Source organism: Amblyraja radiata, chromosome X, assembly GCF_010909765.2.
Source record: "Amblyraja radiata isolate CabotCenter1 chromosome X, sAmbRad1.1.pri, whole genome shotgun sequence".
NCBI classification, from domain to species: Eukaryota; Metazoa; Chordata; class Chondrichthyes; order Rajiformes; family Rajidae; genus Amblyraja; species Amblyraja radiata.
Window position 1 is genome coordinate 9,937,417 of NC_045999.1, and position 21,364 is coordinate 9,958,780.

General features: G+C 43.4%; 1 protein-coding gene across 5 annotated transcripts in view; it reads right to left on the reverse strand.

Moving 5' to 3' along the window:
* The window catches only part of sin3a (SIN3 transcription regulator family member A), a 106,399-nt gene that overhangs the window by 27,100 nt on the left and 57,935 nt on the right, over positions 1-21,364 (reverse strand). For all 5 annotated transcript variants that reach the window (XM_033014970.1, XM_033014973.1, XM_033014971.1 and 2 more), the window contains 9 exons: positions 20,640-20,848; positions 16,964-17,143; positions 14,747-14,853; positions 12,936-13,215; positions 7,923-8,174; positions 6,726-6,878; positions 5,280-5,438; positions 2,641-2,730; positions 783-901 (listed from right to left, as the gene is read on the reverse strand). In XM_033014970.1, coding sequence (XP_032870861.1) covers positions 783-901; positions 2,641-2,730; positions 5,280-5,438; positions 6,726-6,878; positions 7,923-8,174; positions 12,936-13,215; positions 14,747-14,853; positions 16,964-17,143; positions 20,640-20,816 — 1,517 coding nt within the window. In that variant the 5' untranslated portion in view covers positions 20,817-20,848. The remainder of the gene's footprint in view (positions 1-782; positions 902-2,640; positions 2,731-5,279; positions 5,439-6,725; positions 6,879-7,922; positions 8,175-12,935; positions 13,216-14,746; positions 14,854-16,963; positions 17,144-20,639; positions 20,849-21,364) is intronic.

Genomic DNA, 21,364 nt, shown 5'->3' on the forward strand with positions numbered 1-21,364 from the left:
GGCCCAAGTTGAACTGTCACCTGAAGCAGTTCTCTTGCATTTTTAGTGACCAGTTACCAGCAAAGTGCATTCTTAATTCCATATCCCGAAAACGTTTTTAACCGCTGATTAGCTTGTTCAAAGTGAACATTATTTCCCCAATTTACATCCCAATACTCTTTTTTTTTTAAATTTTAGCTCTCATTCAAGATACCCAATTATATCTTATTGCCTAAAATGTGTCAAATGTCAAAGACTAGCTTTAAGATATCCGGAGCAAGTTTTTTACATGGAGAGTGGTGGGTGCCTGGATCGCACTGCCAGGGGTGGTGGTGGAGCAGATACGATAGTTGCGTTAAAGAGGCTTTTGCATAGGTACATGGATGTGCAGTGAATGGAGGGACATGGATTATGGGCAGTAGACAAAATTGCTGGAGAAACTCAGCGGGTGCGGCAACATCTATGGAGCGAAGGAAATAGGCAACGTTTCGGGCCAAAACCCTTCTTCAGACTCCTTCTTGAACATGGATCATGGGCAGACAGAGATTAATTTAACTTGGCATCATGTTCAGCACGGACATTGTGGGCCGAAGGACACGCCCCTTGCTATATTGTTCTGTGCAAGTTAATTCGCTGAATTGTTAAATCAAGAAATTGTAACCCACAAAATCCTTTTATCTTCAAAACAAAACTTGGGCTAGATATTTGTTTTTTAAGAGAAAAATGTCGCTGCAGTCTTCACAGTTTAATAACGCTGATCAGAAACCTCTCCCAAACACCCCATCCTCTCGGAGATTACTCACCCCAGAAACGGAAACACAAGGTGGACCAGTTCTGCACGAGAAATCACTTCTTGATTAAAAATCACAAGACAGCGTAGGAAATTCTCATATGCCTCCGCACTCCGCAGTGCTTTTCGAACCTAAAATCAAAGCGATCATACTTTATTAGCATTTCCACTCCTGCAATCGTTTGTGCGAAATGAGAAGTTGAATGAAAGTTCTTAAGAGCAAGGGCCTCATCAATGCAGCAGGCCACGTCCTCCATTTGTGTAGGAAGGAACTGCAGATGCCGAAGATAGGCACAAAATGCTGGAGTAACTCAGCTGGACAGGCAGCATTGCTGGAGAGACGTTTCGGGTCGAATCCCTTTTCTTCGGTGAGAGTAAGGGGAGAGGGAGACAGAGAGATATGGAAGGATAGTGTGTGAAAACACAGATCAAAGGGCATGGTGATCAAGGAAATGTAGCTTGAGTTTAACAACGGTTAGCTTGAGGGGAAGGTGACAATGAGGCATACAATCAGTGATATTCAATCAGGAGGACAATAAAAACTAGGATGGGGGAGGGACGGAGAGAGAGGGAAAGCAAGGGCTACTTGAAATTGGAGAAATCAGTATTTGTACCGCTGGGGAGTCAGCTGCCCAAGCGAAATATGAGGTGTTGTTCTGTCCTCCATTTACTGGGCAGTCCCCTACCTTCCCAAATCCCATTCAGGTGAAGTCTGTCGCTGTTTTTCTTCATAATCGGCTGTTTAATAAAACTAATATCCTTGGATAATTCCAAATTTGTGAAATGATTTATTACGAAATGTTGGAATATTACAACTAGGAGTTGTGTATTGTTTCACTTTCAATTGAAGCACCCACAACACATTAAATCCAAGCAATTCCTACCAATCCAAAATTTAAAAAAAGTTATTCCATAGGAAAACTTTGACAGAGAATCATGAAAACATACAGTACACCACAGAAAATATGCCCTTATGGTCCACTTTGCCCATGCCAACCATGCTGCCTATCCATGCTGATCCCATTTGCCTGCATTGGAAGTAGCTCTACTCTGTTCCTATCCAAGTACCTGTCAAAATATATTTTACAATTTGTAATAGAATATAAATATGCCTCCACTACCTCCTCTGGCTACCCGAACCAAATATTTACCATCCTCCGTGTGAAAAAGATTACCCCTCAGATTCTGTTTACACCACCCCTCACATCTTAAACCCGCGCCCTCTCATTCTATTGCGTAAGAAAGAACTGCAGATGCTGGTTTTAATCGAAGGTAGACACAAACTGCAGGAGTAACTCAGCGGGTGAGGCAGCATCTCTGGAGAGAAGGAATGGGTGACGTTTCGGGTCGAGACCCTCGGCCCATCGTCTACTCCGCCATTCAATCAGGGCTGATCTATCTCTCCCTTCTAACCCCATTCTCCTGCCTTCTTCCCATAACCTCTGACACCTGTACTAATCGAATCTATCTATCTCTGCCTTAAAAATATCCACTAATTTGGCCTCCACAGCCTCCTGCGGCAAAGAATTCCACAGATTCATCACCCCCTGACCAAATAAATTTCTCCTCATCTTCCTAAAAGAAGGTCCTTTAAATCTGAGGCTATGATCTCTAGTCCTAAACTCTCCCACTGTTCAGACAGATTAGATCAGTTTAACTTGGCGTCATGTTTGGCACAAACATTGTGGGTTGAAGAGCCCGTTCCTGTGCTGTACTGTTATGCTTTACATTTTTAAGGTAGTTCCATGCCCACAGCGTCTTTCGAGAATATAGCTTTGTTTTAACGCCCTTGAGGCATGGAAATTTTATATTAATAGCAGTGGTGAACAATTTAGCAAATCATCTTCCTTTAATTCACTGATTTGAGTCACCTTTTCAAAGAATAACGTTTCTGTTCCAGCTCCATGCTTATTGACCTCAGCCAGGGACTGGTCTTTCAATCCCAACATCTTTGGTTTCTTCTACAAAAAGAAAGAAGAAAACTTAATCACGAATAACATTTGTTTAATGCAGGTTATCTTGATGAATTGCAAACTAGTCTTCCACCTGAGAGTGACTGGACTGCACTTACATTACTGGGATAATTAAAAAAGGTCACTTCAACAACTTAATGTTTGCATTGTCTTCGCTTCCATTCCCACAACAGCCTTGACCAACAGAGGAAGCAGACAGCATGGGTAGGGAGGAACTGCAGATGCTGGTTTACACCGAAGATAGACACAAAATGCTGGAGTAACTCAGTGGGTCAGTCAGCATTTCTCGAGAGAAGGAATGGGTGATGTTTCGGGTCGAGACCCTTCTTCAGACTGAGAGTCAGGGGAGGGGGAGACACAGAGATAAGGAAGTGCAAGGTGTGAGAATGAGACATCAAAGGGAATGTGGCTAAAGGAATATGTAGAATAGATCATTGTTCGCTGTGGGGAAGGTGACAACAGAGCAAACAGAGCTAAGATTTAATCAAGGGGGCAGTCAGACTAGTCGGAGAACTAGGAAGGGGAGGGGGTGGGGGATGGAGAGAGAGGGAAAACAAGGATTGCCTGAAGTTAGAGAAGTCAATATTCATACCGCTGGGGTGCAAGCTGCCCAAGCGAAGTATGAGGTGCTGTTCCTCAAATTTGCACTGGGCCTCACTTTCTGACCTGGCCTCAGCCCAGGTCAGAAAGGTCAGCATGGTAGTGGGAAGGGGTGTTCAAATGTTTGGCAACTGGGACATCATGTAGGCCAATCCATGATGAAAGAATAGGTCGACTGAGCTTGTATTCACTGGAATTTAGAAGGATGAGATGGGATCTTATAGAAACATATAACATTCTTAAAGGATTGGGCAGGCTAGATGCAGGAAAAATGTTCCCGATGTTGGGAGAGTCACGTTTAAGAATAAGGGAAGGGCCATTTAAGACTGAGAGGAGGAAAAGCTTTTTCACCCTGAGAGTTGTGAATCTGTGGATTTCTCTGCCACAGAAGGCAGTGGAGGCAAATTCACTGGATGTTTTCAAGAGAGAGTTAGATATAGCTCTTACGGCTAACAGAATCAAGAGATGTGGGGAATAAGCAGGAACGGGTTCCTGATTTTGGATGATCGAAGGGCTGAAGGGCCTACTCCTGCACCTCTATTTTCTATGTTTCTTAGCAGGGACCAAGAATTTGCAACACCTGCCAATCTACAAATTATTCTTCCTGAAAATGACCCTTAGTTGATCTGACAGTGGACTTGTTGACAGGAAATAAATTCTGTGGTTCCAAACTATTCCAGACAATATCTGACCCGCTTGAACTGAAATCCAGGACGTGAAGTGAAGATAACTCGGTTCTGTGTGTGGTTTTATTTCTTACTTACTGGTTTTGCTTTTCTATGTTTCGTAGAACAGGTACTTTTGAAAAAATATGTTTAATGCTATTATCTTATTAGCAGATAGATCTCAAACCAAAGCATCAAACGTATTAGTTTTGAGAGGGTGAGGGGTGCAAATTTAAAAGAACATTTCCTCGAGAGTGTGTGTGTGAATAGCAAAATCCACACAGCAAGTTTACCACAAAAGTAAAAATAAGTTTTGAAAGCAATTTCTTTAATACGACAGAGCAAGTTAAACAAAGGCAGCAAAAAGAATAAACTATGTATGATAAAGAATAACAAGCCTAATGTTAAAATATGGAACTAAATGTGTATTATGAGAGGTTACTATCTACTACAAGGAACCTCAAGCACACTTTGCAAACTTGGACATAATGGCTTTGAGAAATCCTCCAAAAGCATCTTGGGGCAATTCATCATGTGTATCACACTCTCACTGAACTCTCAATCCAATGTGTTCGGGTTACACATCTGAAGATGGTCTTCTTTGACAGGTTACACAACTGCATATTGTTGTTATCAAGTCTTGATAATTCTCCATTCATAGAGATAGAGACATACAGCATGGAAACAGGCCCCCTGGCCCAGTGAGTCTACACTGACTATCAACCAGCCAGTCACACTAATCCCACACTAATCTAATCCAATTTTATTATCTCTATATTGTTATTAATTCCTCCCCAGGTTCTACCACTGATGTGCACACAAGGGGCAATTTACAGTGGTCAGTTAACCCAGTGGTTCACAACCTTTTTTAGCTCATGGCCCCCTTGGGCTCTTTAATTTTCTGTGCCCCCCCCCCTGACATTATTAGCGGAAAAAAGGTGGCCCCCTTCATTGAACCTGTGGCCCCCTAAATCCCCAAATTTTTCTGTGGCCCCCCTGAAATTTGCCATGGCGCCATATGGCCCCAGGTTTGGAATCACTGAGTTAACCTATAAACCTGCGCATCTTTGGGATGTGTGATAAAACTAGAGAACCCGGAGGACTAACCCCATGACCCACACAGGGAGGCCACAGTGAGAACGTTCAAACGCCACACAGGCAGCACCCGAGGTCAGGATTGAACCAGAGTCTCTGGCGCTTTGAGGCTGCACCACTGAGCGGAAAGAAGCATCAGCAAGGAGCCTGTCCATGAAACAGTGAACCATTACTTACTTTCACGGGTGGAGTAGCTCCGGTGCTTGAGTGGCGACGGATCTGGCAGCCATTCTGATTGCTTCTTTGCTTATTATTGTTCAGCTGAGGCTTCTTCACTGTGCTGCCATGGTCATTCCTGACCGAGTCAGCTTTCTCTGCCGTTGTTTTACTCAGCAGCTGCGGAACAAAAATAACTTTCAATCAGCTGGGCTATAAGCTCAAAGTACCGCACTTTAGGAAGAAAAGGACAAATCAAACAATGCACATACTTATCCATATCATCCTAATAGGGAAACACCACTCAGCAGTTGGTCATGTACTTCAGATCAGATCCTAGCAGCAGCTACCTGTACTTTCCATTTCCACAACTCCAGAAGGAACCATCAACTTTAGTTGCAGTGTAGTTTAGAGATGCAGCATAGAAACAGGCCCTTCGGCCCACGGAGGCCACACCGACCACAGATCACCCGTTCATACTAGTTCTGTTATCCCACTTTCTCATCCACTCCCTGCACACTAGGGACACTTTACAGAGGGCAATGAACATAAACCCAAACGTCTTTGGGATGTGGGAAGAAACCGGAGCACCTGGAGGAAACCCATGCAGTCACAAGGAGAACGTGCAAACTCCACCCAGACAGCACCCGAGGTCAGTATTGAACCAGGGTCCATGGCCCTGTGAGGCAGCAGCTCTACCCGCTGCAGCACTGTACTGCCTGTCAGGGGCGGCTGACGATGCAACTGTATGTTGAAGAGAGAGCTCAGAAAATCTCATCTCCATGGATATAAAACCAAGTGGAACAGCGATCCCAAGGCACGGGGTTTGCTTTGTTTCCAAACTGCTTTGTGGTACAGGAGAGAACTTTGCAAATGTGTGAAATGTGAAGCCTTATGTGGAATCAAGCCATGAACCGGAATCTGTGGGTGTGTTTTAATGTTCTGTTGTTGTAACGATAGCTTGTGGTTTGACCATGTACATATGTCGTGCTGTCTACATTAAGGATGAGGAGAGATTGTTATAAATTGATGGTTGAGCCGTGGTTGCAAAGTGGTTATCTTTTTATACTTGGATATTACCGCTAAAGATCAACTCGCACAATAATACATTCGGCGACATTTTAATAGGTTACTCGGGAGGTGAGGAGTGGGATTGAGTGTGTGAAGGGGGAACAGATGAAGGACAAAGTAAGGTTTTGTTTCCTCCAAAGACTTGACAGAGTAGTTTAACTCAGGCACCTGTGGTTTTCAGCTGCTTCAATCTCTCCTATAAAACGTCACAAATATTTATTGTTACTTACTCTAATTATTAATACTTGTCATTGTAGACGTATTATGGTAGAATAAAAGGATTTGTACTTTCTAGTCTAACCATTGTAGCTATTGACACATCAGTACAACTCGATGACAAAACGGAAATAATGCACAGAGCGACGTGTACCAGGGTGGACATTTTCCAATACTTACAACAGAGCTGTTTGCATCAGGCAGGAACTGCCCAAACTCTGACAGAAGATCCTCCTGGTTTTTAAACAGCCTTGCTACTTGGGCATATACCTCCTGCTCAGTCAATGCTGGCGTGTAGTTTCCACCGGCCTCTTTTGCATTCCGTTGCTCCTTCTGTTATAGCAAAAATATTTAAAGCATCTTAGAAAAGAGACAGGCGCTCGTTAAAGGACACAAAGTGCTGGATGTCAGCAGGTCAGGCAGCATCTCTGGAAACATGGATAGGTGACGTTTTGGTTCAGGACCCATCTTCAGACCCTCTCATCAATACAGGGCAATGTAGAGTGGGGGTTCTGCGTATCTATATACCCTCTTTTTATTTTTTTTTGCTTTTATCCAGTTGCCCACATCAAAATATACCTTGCATCTCTCTCCCTCCATCTTTCCTGATGTTATTGATTTTAGCATCACATTGGAAAATATGTAAATGTACGGCTGAGAAATTGTATTAATGAAGGGCTGTGTGAGAGAGGCTGCCCTCTAGGATTCACGGTGACACAATGAATAACTATCCCAGCCACCAAAAGAGATACTGAGCACACGTATGTGCTCAGCTTGCCACTCGTAACATGGGATGGGGTATTCTTTTCTCCATTCATCTAAAGAACGTGGTGAAAGATTACAACCTTCACGTGGTCCGCCCTGTTTCGACTAACGCAATCAACTCGACGTGCACAAACGGAAGATCAAATAGAACAAGTTGTCCAACAACTTTAGGCTGTGCACGCCACACGAAAGAAGAATCTAAAGAACATAAAAATAAAATCGCCAGACACCGAGCTGCAAAATACAAATTAAATTGAAAAGAGAGAAAATAAAACAGGACAAGATGGAAAGAAGTATAAATAGATGTTTACACCAAAGACACAAAATGCTGGAGTAACTCAGTGGGACCGGCAGCATCATGGGAGAGCAACAACGGGCGAGCTTTCAGGTCAAGACCTTTCTTCAGAAGAAGGATCTCAACCCAAAACGTCACCCATTCCTTCTCTCTGGAGATGCTGCATGTCCCGCTGAGTTACTCCAGCATTTTGTGTCCAAATAGATAAGGAGTTACAAAGTGAAAGGGACGAACAAAAAGGAAGACAACAAAATATTTTCCTGCGGCTGTTAACACTAGGGTGAGGGAAAGGCTTGAAATGCTGTGAGTTTTCTTACCTGGTACGTATGTAGGATCTCCAGAAAGGCCTTATAGATGTCGGGCTGTCCCTGGAAGCGGTTTTTGATCTTGTTGACATAGTTAATGGCATGATTGAACTCCACGGGCTGATTGTTCTGCATGGGTGGCGTGGCGGCGTGAGCGCTCGTGACTGGAGTGTGAGGCTGCACCGGAGGTGACCGGGGAGAGGCGTATGGAGCCATTGATGCGTTTGGTTGGCTGGTTGGCGTGTGTGTTTGTGACTGCAGTGGCTGCAAGAATGTAAAAGCAAAATGAACTACGTTTTGCTAAAATCCCAAAAACAATGCTGCAAAATCTATCAATCAACTTGTTATCCCAACTCTGGGAGGGGCACAAACTCAATTGACGTTCTCGCCTACTTGCTAAACTGTAGGCCGTTATCTGTGTTTCTAATAATTAGTCAATTGGTGCTTTGCCTTTGATGTGGCTGTTTTTTTCTTTCGTTTAGAGAAATATCACACAGAAGCTATAAATGGTATTTATTCAGGAATGCTCCCCACTAACACAAAAGTAGTGATGGTTTGCCCACAACTTTATGCAAATCCTTAGAAATGAGAGCCCAGATCCTAATAATAATGTGCAGGAAGGTGCTGCAAATGCTGGTTTACACCGAAGATAAACACAAAATGCTGGAGTAACTCAGCGGATCAGGCAGTTTCTCTAGAGAAATTGAAAAGGTGATGTTCCGGGTCGAGATCCTTCTTCCTAATAATAATGGTAGGTAGACGAAAATGCTGGAGAAACTCAGGGGGTGAGGCAGCATCTATGGAGTGAAGGAATAGGTGATGTTCCGGGTCGAGACCCTTCTTCCTAATAATAATGATAGGTAGACAAAAATGCTGGAGAAACTCAGCGGGTGAGGCAGCATCTATGGAGCGAAGGAATAGGTGACGATTTGGGTCGAGACCCTTCTTCCTAATAATAATGATTGATCAATCATGGAAATATGGCAACGTTCTATTTCCGTGACATCAGAAGCGCATCCATAAAGTGACCTCTCTTATAATCAATCACTATAGGTGGATTTTGTAAATACTCAAATATAAAACCAAATCACAAATCCCAACACTCATCATCATGTATTCGGTGCAAATCTCCCAGTTAGAAAGGCTTCTGCTAACTTTACCACTTTAATTTCATGTATCTTGTGTTTTATGACTTTCGGCAGATCAATTTCCCTCCTGGGATAAATAATGTTCTATCGTATTGTATCTTAATTCAATAGCAAACTAGTCAGAATAGTGAACAATATTTAAAAATACAGTTTCCAGTGTTATATGCACTACTCCCAAAAAGCAATAAGTGGAGTATATTTTTTCAGAATAAAAAAGGGAGAGAGATGATTTATGACTGAGTTTGGGATGAATTTCTTTACTCAGACAGTTGAGGATGCACAATCACTGAGTATATTCAGGGGTAGGATTGACAGATACCAGGGGAATCGATGGGCATGGGATCAAGCAAGAAAGTTCTGAGATAGGAAATCACTGTGGGTTTTATCAAATGTGTAGCATTTTTACTGCACATGTAACAGGAAAAGAAATGAAGGGTTGCCAAGTTTGTTTCAATGAAACAAAATACTTTGATTGCTTATTAATTAAAGGTTATTGTGCTACACATCCAACTATACGCAGGAACTCCAAAGTTATTAACAGCTATTTTTCACAAAACAAAATGCATGCAATGGATAAAAGCACTCAAAGATGAATCACCACAGTACTCAGCACACAATATACCAAAAGATCGGTGATCTTAAACAAAAAGTGTTCACCAAGACTAGATATTTATCATAAGAATATGTTTGATGTAGAGTTTACTTTAGTTTAGTTACTTTGCACTTTACTTTGGAGACACAGCGCAGAATCAGGCCCTTTGGCCCACCGAGTCCGTGCTGACCAGCAATCACCCCGTAGACTAACACTGTCCTACACACTCGGGACAATTTACAATTTTACTGAAGCCAATTAACCTACAAACCTGCACGTCTTTGGAGTGTGGGAGGATACGGAGAACCTGGAGAAAACCCACGCAGTCACACCTAGTTCTCGTTGCACTTCCACTTTTCCTAATCTGACACCATTCAGATAATAATTTGTCTTTTCATTCTTGCCACCAAAGTGGATAACCTCACATTTATCCACATTGTACTGCATCTGCCATGCACCTGCCCACTCACCCAACCTATCCAAGTCACCCTGCAGCCTCATAGCATCCTCCTCGCAGTTTACACTGCCACCCAGCTTTGTGTCATCCGCGAAATTTGACCCATGGTCAGGAATAAATATGGGTCTCTGGCATTGTAAGGCAGCAACTCTACCGCTGCGCCACTGTGCTGCCCAAGGAGTTGTTCACCTTATGAATGGGTTACTTCACAGTTACTGTTTTTGCTAATAGGTATCTCTAGTTTGACACACGACCTAAAACCAAACTACCCTGCTTTAAAAAAAAAAAAAATCACTTTGCAGCAATTGAATTCCTTGACTTCAAGTCCATAGTAGTTATCGCAATCTACTTTTAAAATCAACATTGATGTTGGTCGGTCAGTTTTCCTTACAAATCTAGCACCACTTTATTTAACATGCAGAAGCCCAGATATAGTCAGATTGAGAACAGGAATGAAAATTCCTCATAACCCTTCCATACCTTTGGCTATCTGAATAGAAAGGGAAGTTCCACAACTCTACCGGGCGGCACGGTGGCACAGCGATAGAGCTGCTGCTTTACAGCGCTTGCAGCGCTGGAGACCCGGGTTCGATCCTGACTGCGGGTGCTGTCTGTACGGAGTTTGTACGTTCTCCCCGTGACCTGCGTGGGTTTTTTCTGAGATCTTCGGTTTCCTCCCACACTCCAAAGACGAAGAGGTTTGCAGGTTAATTGGCTTGTTATAAATGCAAATTGTCCCTAGTGTGGGTGTAGGATAGTGTTAATGTGCGGGAATCGTTGGTCGGCGTGGACTCAGTGGGCCACAGGGCCTGTTTCCGCGCTGCATCTCTAAACTAAACTAAAACTAATATATACCCCTTGAAGGTAGGTTTACAACTGGCACAGTTTTGAAGGATTTACCTACAATTGACTGGATTTGCCCACAGGTGACACCTCGAATGTTCACTTTAGAGAGTATGGAAACAGGCCCATCAGCCCAACAAGTCCACGCAGGCTATCGATCACTTGTTCGCACCAATTCCATGTTACCCCACTTTTGCATCCACTCCCTACACATATGGGGAAATGTATGGAGGCCAACTAACCTCTTCGTCTTTGGGATGGATAGCCTGGAGGAAACCTACGCAGGCACAGGGTAAACATGCAAACTCCACAAAGACAGCACCCAGGGTCAGGATCAAACACGGGTCTCTCATGCTGTGAGACAGCAGCTCTACCAGAGAGCCACGTTCATATTATGAAATTGAAATCAAAATTATTAAAATGATATCAAAATGAAATCAAAATATTAAAAGGCAACAATTTTTTTTTAAATGATTTACAGGAAAAAAGTTTTTCTGAAGCTGGTTAGCTGCAGCAATTTGTAGATAACCCAATCTCAAAGATTAGTGAGCATTCTCATTAATAACTAAGATGAGAATGTCATTATGGGACCTATGAACAAGGTTCGCTTTCCCAGCTCACAAGGTACAATTTTAGATGTTACAATTTTTAAATTATTCCATTAATAAATAATGTTCACTAAAAAAAACGATAGTATCAAATAAATCCAACCAACAATAGCACAATATTGTATGAGCAGTGTTTGCAAGCTGAGTCTTGAGTACACTAATAAGATGTCACTGGTAAAGAATAAGTCATGAATTAACCATTGTATGCTTTCTTTGAGTTGAGCAACTTTGAGATGGAGATCTTGGCACAGTGCAAGGCTTTAAATAAAACCTGACAATTACTAATACCAGTGTTTAAGAAGGAACTTCAGATGCTGGAAAATCGAAGGTAGACAAAAGTGCTGGAGAAACTCAGCGGGTGCAGCAGCATCTATGGAGCGAAGGAAATAGGCAACGTTGTCTATTTCCTTCGCTCCATAGATGCTGCTGCACCCGCTGAGTTTCTCCAGCACTTTTGTCTAATTACTAATACCAAACAGGCATATCTGTTGTAAAACATATTTTTCCAAAACATTGTTAGCGTCAAGGCTAAGCTCAGCTATGGAGCACCACGGACTATTTTCTTGGGCAATTGTGGACACAGAGTATAACGGACTAGTTCTCGCATTACTCTGGACACAGAGGACTATGGACCGCCTCTTGCACTACTGTGGACTTCTTTTCTAATTATGTTTTGAACTAATGATTTGTTTTATATAATCTTTTTTTACTGTATTGTGGAATGTATGTGTCATTTATGTCTGGGTGTTGTCTATGTACCTATTATGCGTCTGCAACAAAAATATTAATTACACCTGTACCTCAGCGTACCTGTACACATGACAATCCATTCAACTCAACGTGACATTCTCTAATCTAAAATTTATCCTTCCAGTAAATGGATGTCAATCGAGGTTAAAAATAAGAAAATACAAATATTCAGAGAACTGCAATAACAATGCAGGAGTGAGCTATGCGAGTGTATTTCAGTTTACATCAGGGGAACAGAGAGAGGACGTCCTGATATGCCTGCACCAAAGGTCAGGTAAATCCAATGGTAAGTTGCACGGAGGCGCAGCTGGTAGAGCCGCTGCCTCACAGCTCCAGAGACCTGGGTTTGATCCTGATCAAGGGTGCTGTTCGTGTGGAGTTTGCACGTTCTCCCTGCTCTGGTATCCTCCCACATCCTAAAGACGTGCGGGTTTGTAGGTTATTCAGCCTCTGTAAATTGACCCGGGCGTGTAGGGAGTGGGACGACACAGAACTAGTGCGGATGGGTGATCGACGGCTGGCGTGGACTCAGTGGGCAGAAGGAGTTGTTTCCATGCTGCACCTGTAAACTAAACACAACTGAACTAAGTAGAAATGCACCAGTGAAGCTGCTGTCCCCGGGCTTACCTTGGCGATTTTGGCAGGTGGTGGTTGTGGTGCTGGTTGTGCCGGTGCAGGCGCAGCGTGTTGCTGCGGTTGCTGCTGGTGTTGCTGCTGACTCTGGGGCTGGGCCGCGTGCTGGGGAGTGATCTGATGGACTTGGCCAGGCGTCGTCACATTTACCATGTCATTGGTCTGCACCTCAATCTTGTAGCCCGGAGGCAGGAAGGTGTTGAAGCCCATGATGAGGTCGGGGTGCCCCTTGAAGAGCTGAGAAACACGGCTAATCACGCCGGGGGTGTCGATGCTGCAACGTTTTTTAAAAGAGAGAAGCAATTGAAATTCTAAAGCAGACGATGACTGTGCAACTTCAACTTATATAAACCAAGGGCACGGTGGCCTAACTGAAGCATTGAGAAAGGCGACAGGGGTATTGGTTTAGACAAAAATGCTGGAGAAACTCAGTGGGTGAGGCAGCAGCTATGGAGCGAAGGAAATAGGCAACGTTTCGGGTCACCCGAAACGTTGCCTGTTTCCTTTGCTCCATAGCTGCTGCCTCACCCGCTGAGTTTCTCCAGCATTTTTGTCTACCTTCGATTTTCCAGCAACTGCAGTTCCTTCTTAAACAGGGGTATTAGAAACATAGAAATTAGGTGCAGGAGTAGGCCATCCGGCCCTTCGAGCCTGCACCGCCATTTAATATGATCATGGCTGATCATCCAACTCAGTATTGGTTTATTGTTGTCACGTGTAGAGAGATAATGATGAAAATATGTGCTTTGCGCGCTATCCAGTCAAATCATACCCTACACGAGGACACCAGGCAGTGCAAAAGTGAAAATAAATAATTTGCTTGATGAACTGGGCTGCATGCACAACCCTTCGGGACAGCGCGGGGTGGCGCAGCGGTAGAGCTAATGCCTTACGGCGCCAGAGACTCGAGTTCGATCCTGAGAACGGGTGCCTGACTGTACAGAGTTTGTAATTTCTCCCCATGAACTGCGTGGGTTTTCTCCGGGATCTCCAGTTCCCTCCCACACTCCAAAGATGTACGGGTTCATAGGATAATTTGCTTGGTATAAATGTAAAATTGTCCCTAGTGTGTGTAGGACTAGTGTTAGTGTGCAGGGATCGCTGGTCTGCACGGACTGGGTGGGCCTGTTTTCACGCAGTATCTCTAAATTAAATTAAGCAAATAATTTACCGACTACTAACCTTCATCGAAGCTGGATATTTTAACTGATGTAAATCATTAATGCGATCCCCACACATCTTTAGTTTAGATTAGTTTAGAGAAAAAGCGTAGAGACAGGCCCTTCGGCCCACCAAGTCTGTGCCAACCAACGAAGACTGGTGCACTAGTTCTATCCTACACACAAGGGACAATTTACATCAGCCAATTAACCTACAAACCTGCACGTTTTAGAATGTGGGCGCAAACTGATCACTCACGAGGTCACAGGGAGAACGTACAGACTCCGTATGGGTTGCACCCGTAGTCAGGATCGTACCCGGGTCTCTGGCTCTGTGAGGCAGCAACTCTCCCTCTCAGCCACTGTGCCTGCCAATTCTAGGCACATGCCCTTCCATCTAACAATACACTTGCTATCAGTTTTACATTGTGTAAGAAGGAACTGTGATGCTGGTTTAAACCGAAGATAGACACAAAAAGCTGGAGTAACTCAGCGGGACCGCTTGTGTTGAGTTTTACATTGTTCTTATCCACACTAACAGTTATTAAGCGTTTAGAAAATAAAAACAGAAACATTCGTTAAGATAACCAGTACATCCACGAATGTGACAAAGGCTGCTTACCCAACACCTCCCTTCACACTTACCTCTGAGACTTGAACTCCTTCATGATATCTAGAAAGTCATTGTAAACCTGAGGCTGGTTTCCAAATTGTAATTTCACCTGATCCAGATATGACAAAGCATCTTCCACCTGGCCAAAGACAAACCAAAAAGTTACATCAGTTTGATAGCACGCAAAAACATGTCCTTTTAAGATTTGACCTTCAGTTTAAAACTGATAAAACATTAATTAATTGCAGGTGAGAATATCCCATACAAAACCCATTGTTAAATGAGAATGTAGACAAAAATACTGGAGAAACTCAGCGGGTGAGGTGGCATCTATGGAGCGAAGGAATAGGTGACGTTTCGGGTCGAAACCCTTCTTCATTTAGTTTGTTACAATAAGATACATAGCATTCTGCATTATTTCTAAAATTAAAAATGTCCCCTTCATTACACTGGTTTGATATACAGAATTGTTTTAAATGTGTGAAAAATATAAGACAAGGACCCCTAGGTACACAAAATTGCTGGAGAAACTCAGCGGGTGCAGCAGCATCTATGGAGCGAAGGAAATAGGCGACGTTTCGGGCCAGTCTGAAGAAGGGTTTCGGCCCGAAACGTCGCCTATTTCCTTCGCTCCATAGATGCTGCTGCACCCGCTGAGTTTCTCCAGCAATTTTGTGTACCTTCGATCTTCCAGCATCTGCAGTTCCTTTTTGAAGACAAGGACCCCTAATGGTTCCTATTTCATCATCTATAATCAACCTTTTTTAAATGTCGGAGTTCCCCAGGACTATCTTTGATCGGACTTTACCTTGAACTAAACGTCATTCTGTATCTTTATGTATCTGTACTGTGCAAATGGCTCGATTGTAATCATGTCCTGTCTTTCTGCCGGCTGGTCAGCACACAACACAAGCGTTTCACTGAACCTCGGTATACGCGACAATAAACTAAACTGATCTCAACATCTTTAAAAACAGTAAATACCACGTCTTTACTTGATACGTGAGACAGCAAGAGCCACAAAAGACTCAAGACATGCTGGAACAGACAGAATAATTTAATTCCAGTACAAGATCCAATCAAGAGAACATGCATCATGCAATAATTTTAAGTACATTTTAAAACCATGGCCGTCAGCCAACCATCAAGGCAGTAACTAGTGGTGAGACAAACATTTGTCAAAAGTAGAATAAATCTACATCTCTAAACGTTTATCATCATATCATTATGCACTTTGTGGTTTTAGTTGCTATTATTAAAGCAGTTTCTCTTCAAACCTATGGTTAAATGCATCATCAGAACCCTTTCATAAAATCTTGAACCACAGCCCATTCAACCTCCGATGCCGTCTCTGAAAAGGCTGCTCTTTCACAAATTGTTTTCACTTTCACCATATTGTCAACTGCTATTATTTACTGATAGCGAATTCCCTGCGTTAGCTCTTACAGAAAAAAATCCTAACCTTTGTTCTTTTAATGAGCTGAAATGTATGCCGTCTAATTATCAGCTCATTACAATACTCGTGTGTCACTTTCTTGTCGTATATGTTAATTTCAAGTATAATAACCTTGTTATGAAGGCTGCATATATCTACTAGTTAAAACACCATCAGTATTCATGAATAGTCTAAAATTTGTTTCTGACATTTAGCCCGTAACAAACAGATCACAAATAATTTCCTTTGCTTCAATTAAGTGAATGCATTTAAATCAGGCAGGGGATGATGTGTGCTATAAAAAAGGACACAAAGTGCTGGAGTAACTCAGCGGGTCAGACAGCATTACTGGGCAAAATGGATAGGTGATGTTTCAAGTCTGGACCCTTCTTCAGATCCAAAACATCACCTATCCATGTTCTCCAGAGATGCTGCCTGATCCTCCGAGTTACTCCGGCACTTGGTGTCTTTTCTCCACAGTCACCCTGCTCCTTTCCCTTCTTTCGTACACTCATCTCACATCAGCGAGTCCCCCGTTTTCCTTTAACCTCCCCTCTTTCCCCTCCCCTGACCCCATTCACCCCCCCCCCTGGCTTTACGTTTCACTCCTCTCCTTATATGACAACCATTTATCTCCTTTGTCACTAATTCCTTTTGTGTAAACTAACATCTGCCGTTCCATTTTCCTACATTTGTGGGATCCAACTATAGCCGAGGAAAATTACTTTAAATTGTATATGTTTAGCAAATTCAGATCTTCTAAGCATTTGCCTATGAAAGTGTTTTGAGCTGTACTGTGGAAACCACAGCTGACCTTGAGCCTCTGGAACTGCTGCTGCCCTTGGACTGGTGTGGCTGGTGCTCCTGGCAGGTGCGCATGGCTCTGGGACACCACCTGCTGTCCATGAGGTTGAACTGACGCAGTGTGATGGTGGCCACTGTGCACAGCCGGAGTATGGCTGTGACTACCAGAGCTCTGAGGCATAGCCGAAACCTGCAGCAAAAACAAAGATGCAACTTACAGCCCTTCACACTTACTGACCCATCATATGCATTGCTCAAAAATCTCAAGTCTGAAGGAGAGCCCCATTGGGTCCAGTTTCGCCACAGGTGGCCATTATAACAGACAAGCAATCCAGTATAAGTATTGACATTTGTGCAATCATACTCTATTGAACAATGCAACATTTTCAGCTTGCAATAACAAGAGACAAAGTTTATTAAAAAAATCTTTACTTTTGAAAATTCTGCTGGGGAGAAGTCTTTGTTACTGTAAGCCTGAAATTCTCTCGCCCCTAACCCCCTTTACCCCCACTGACAATGGATTTTGAACATAAACTTCGATAGCACAAAGTTTCTCAGGAACATAACTAAAGTGTTATAGCTGAAGCTAATGAAATTAAAGTAGCAAAGAGGACAGCACAGTGGCACAACCATACTCTGGCACAGCGGTGGAGATGCTGCCCTGCAGCTCCAGAGACCCAGGTTCGATTACACAGTGAATAAAGTCTAGCCATCCAGTGTGAACTTCTTTGGCGAATGACTGGCCCTCTGACTTAGGACCATTACTTTGACAAGGCAAGATGTGCTGGATGCAGGGAGGATGTTTCTTTAGCTGAGCGTCACAGTCTCAGGATAGGAGGGTAAGAAATTTAGGGCTGAGACGAGAAGAAATTTCTTCACTCACAGCATGGTGAACCTTTGCAACTCACCATCACAAAAGGTTTTGGACGAGTCACTGAATACATTCAATTGGATTGATATTCAAGTACAACAGACATCAACGAGTGTGGGGTCAGCACAAGTCTACATAGTTCACTAGGAGAATCACCCATGATGGTACAGAATGGCCTTCATTTGCTGCAATTTTGTTGTTATCACTCTTTCTATTGTCATTAGCTGACATGTCAAAAACAAAGGTGCTGCGGCGTCAGCTGATAGACAGACCACTTACGGTCGAACCCTCGTCAGTGGTTACGAGGGCTGTCACGTGACGTCATGGGTTAAGGGGGGAGTGTCCTGCTACATAAGTATATCTCACCTTGAGATCAGCCCAGTCGACAGGTAGCTGAGCTCGAGACAACACCCTCGCTCAGCTACAGCAGCAATGACAATTATGTTAGTGGACCAAACTTGCATGGAACATCTGAATAAAGCAACTGTTTATTCACCACGTTTGGTGCCGCTACAGTGCATAGATTTAAAGTAACAATTATAGGGATTAGAATAAAGCTGAAGAAAAACCCTTTCACCCAGAGACTAGTAGACATTTGGAAATCATTGCCTTACAGAGTGGTAGATGCAGTAGTCCTCATCATAGTTAAAAGAGCGTTGAGATACGCACTTGAACAGCTGGCTGGTGGAAAATACTTTCTTTTGATGGACATGGAAACTGTGTGTGTTGAATGCTACCCAGTGTTGTACATTTTGAACAATTTTATGCTTTAAAAATATGGTAAATAAAATGGTCAATTCCAGTCCTGTTAAAATCCTTGGCGAAAGCAAGACAAAATTTGTGCCCGTGCAACTGAGAATCACAATCCAATTACAGCTCCTCCAGAGTAACGAGCAAAATACGTCATTCAAGACAATTTAAAAAAAATGTACATCAAATAGTAAATAGACATTGGATTAATTTGCTTTGAGATTACCTTCAGTAAAAATAGAATTTGAAAAGTTAATTACTTATAACAGGAGTAATGGAATTAAATCTTATTCAAATTTAGTTCAGTTTTGTGACATAGCGTGGAAACTGGCCCTTCAGCCCACAAAGTAGGCACGGTGGTGCAGCGGTAGAGTTGCTGCCTTACAGCTAATGCAGCGCCAGAGACACGGGTTCGATCCTGACTGTGGGTGCTGTCTGTACGGAGTTTGTACGTTCTCCCCGTGACCCGTGTCGGTTTTCTCCGAGATCTTCGGTTTCCTCCCACACTCCAAAGACTAATGCCCCTGTCCCACTTAGGAAACCTGAACGGAAACCTCTGGAGACTTTGCGCCCCACCCAAGGTTTCCGTGCGGTTCCCGGAGGTTTTTGTCAGTCTCCCTACCTGCTTCCACTACCTGCAACCTCCGGCGACCACCTGCAACCTCCGGGAACCGCACGGAAACCTTGGGTGGGGCGCAAAGTCTCCAGAGGTTTCCGTTCGGGTTTCCTAAGTGGGACAGGGGCTTTACAGGTATGTAGGTTAATGGGCTTGGCAAATGTAAAAATTGTCCCTAGTGGGTATAGGATAGTGTTAATGTGCGGGGACCGCTGGTCGGTGCGGACCAGGTAGGCCGAAAGGGCCTGTTTCCGCGCTGTCTCTCTAAAACTAAAACTAAAGTCCTCTTCATCATCTACATCCTCCCCCTTGGTCAGATACTCCGCCACTTCAACCTGGACTTCCACTGTTACGCTGATGACATCCAGATCTACCTCGGCACCAAATCCCCCCACAACCCCCCCCTCTCCCATATCAACTCCTGTTTGTCAGCTATAAAAACCTGGATGCAACATAATTTCCTCAAACTCAACAGCGATAAGACAGAATTCCTCCTCATAGGCTCCAAAGCCACACTCAGCAAAATCAATAACCCCACTCTCACCATCGACGGCACCACTGTCTCCCCATCTCCCCAGGCCCGCAACCTTGGCGTGATCTTTGATTCCACCCTCTCCCTTGAGCCTCACATCCGCCATGTCATTAAAACCTCCTTCTTTCATCTCCGCAACATCGCCAAACTCAGACCCTCTCTCACACCTCCCGCTGCTGAAAGACTCATCCATGCCTTCATCTCCTCCCGACTGGACTACTGCAACTCACTTCTCCTTGGCATCAGCTCCACCTACATTAACCGACTCCAACTGGTCCAGAACGCAGCCGCCCGACTCATCACCCACACCAAATCCTGGCATCACATCACTCCAGTCCTCAAACAACTTCACTGGCTTCCCATCTCCCACCGGATCAACTACAAAATCCTGATCCTCACCTGCAAAGCCCTCCACCATTTGTGTACTAGTCATGTCTCTACTATTTATTTCATTCCCCTTACATGTTTTCCTCTACCTGCTAAATTTTTGTAAGGTGTCCTTGAGACTCTTGAAAGGCGCCCATAAATAAAATGTATTATTATTATTATTATTATTATTAAAGTCCATTCCGACAATCTCCTGGTAACTAGTTTTATCCTACACACCAGGGACAATTTACAGAAGCCAAAACCTGCATGTCTTTGGAATGTGGAAGAAAACCAGAGCATCAGGAGGAAAGCCATGCGATCACTGGGAAGTAAGAACGTATGAACTCCGTATAGACAGCACCCGTAGTCAGATCGTACTTGGGACTCTGGCGCTGTAAGGCAGCAACTCTCCCGCTGCATCACCATGTGAGATAAGGTAATAGTGAAATACCAACTGAACATGTCTCTGGTGTTCACGATTTATTGAATGTGCAAAGACCGGAATGAATCCCAAAACAAGGGAGTCGCTGTAAACAAATGCCAAGTACCTGGTATCCTGGTGTGACCGAGTACTGAATGCCTGCTGTCGGCTGCATGTTCTCCGATACTGCCTCGTAGACAGGAGGTGCTGGGGCTAGTACGCGATGCTGGTGTGAAAAGGTTTCAGCAATGCGACGTTGCTGAGATGCATAAGCTGTTTCTTGCTCATCCAGTCGGCGCTTCATTATGTGTTCATACTCAAGGGAGCCCTATAAACCTAAAGAGGAAACACAACCATTAGTACGGCACCAATAAATGCACATTCACTTCATTAAAATATTTTATGAGATCTTGCATTTATATATAAAATCATGAATGTAGTAAAATGTCCCAAAATGCTTCATAAATGTACAAAATGAAAAAAAGCTCGTCAATAATATTAATAGGAAAGGGAGAAAATCCTTGGTAGATATTATAAATGACCAAACGTCATGGAATCACACAGAGGCAAATCAATAAATGATCCTCATCTTAGTGATAAACAAATCTAGAAATTCCTCATATTTGAAGGGATAGCAGAACAAATTGAAAGAATGATTTAAGAATACAGTAAGTGGATAGTATTGCCATAGGGCAGCAGAGCACAACAAAGTTCGATATGGTCTGTATAGATCTGGTACTGGATAGTTTACTACTGTGTACCAGATACACTCATGCCTACACCCTTTGGATTTCTGGATCCGGGAAAACACCACATCTACAAAGATTTTGCTAAAAGCAACAAGTGAATATT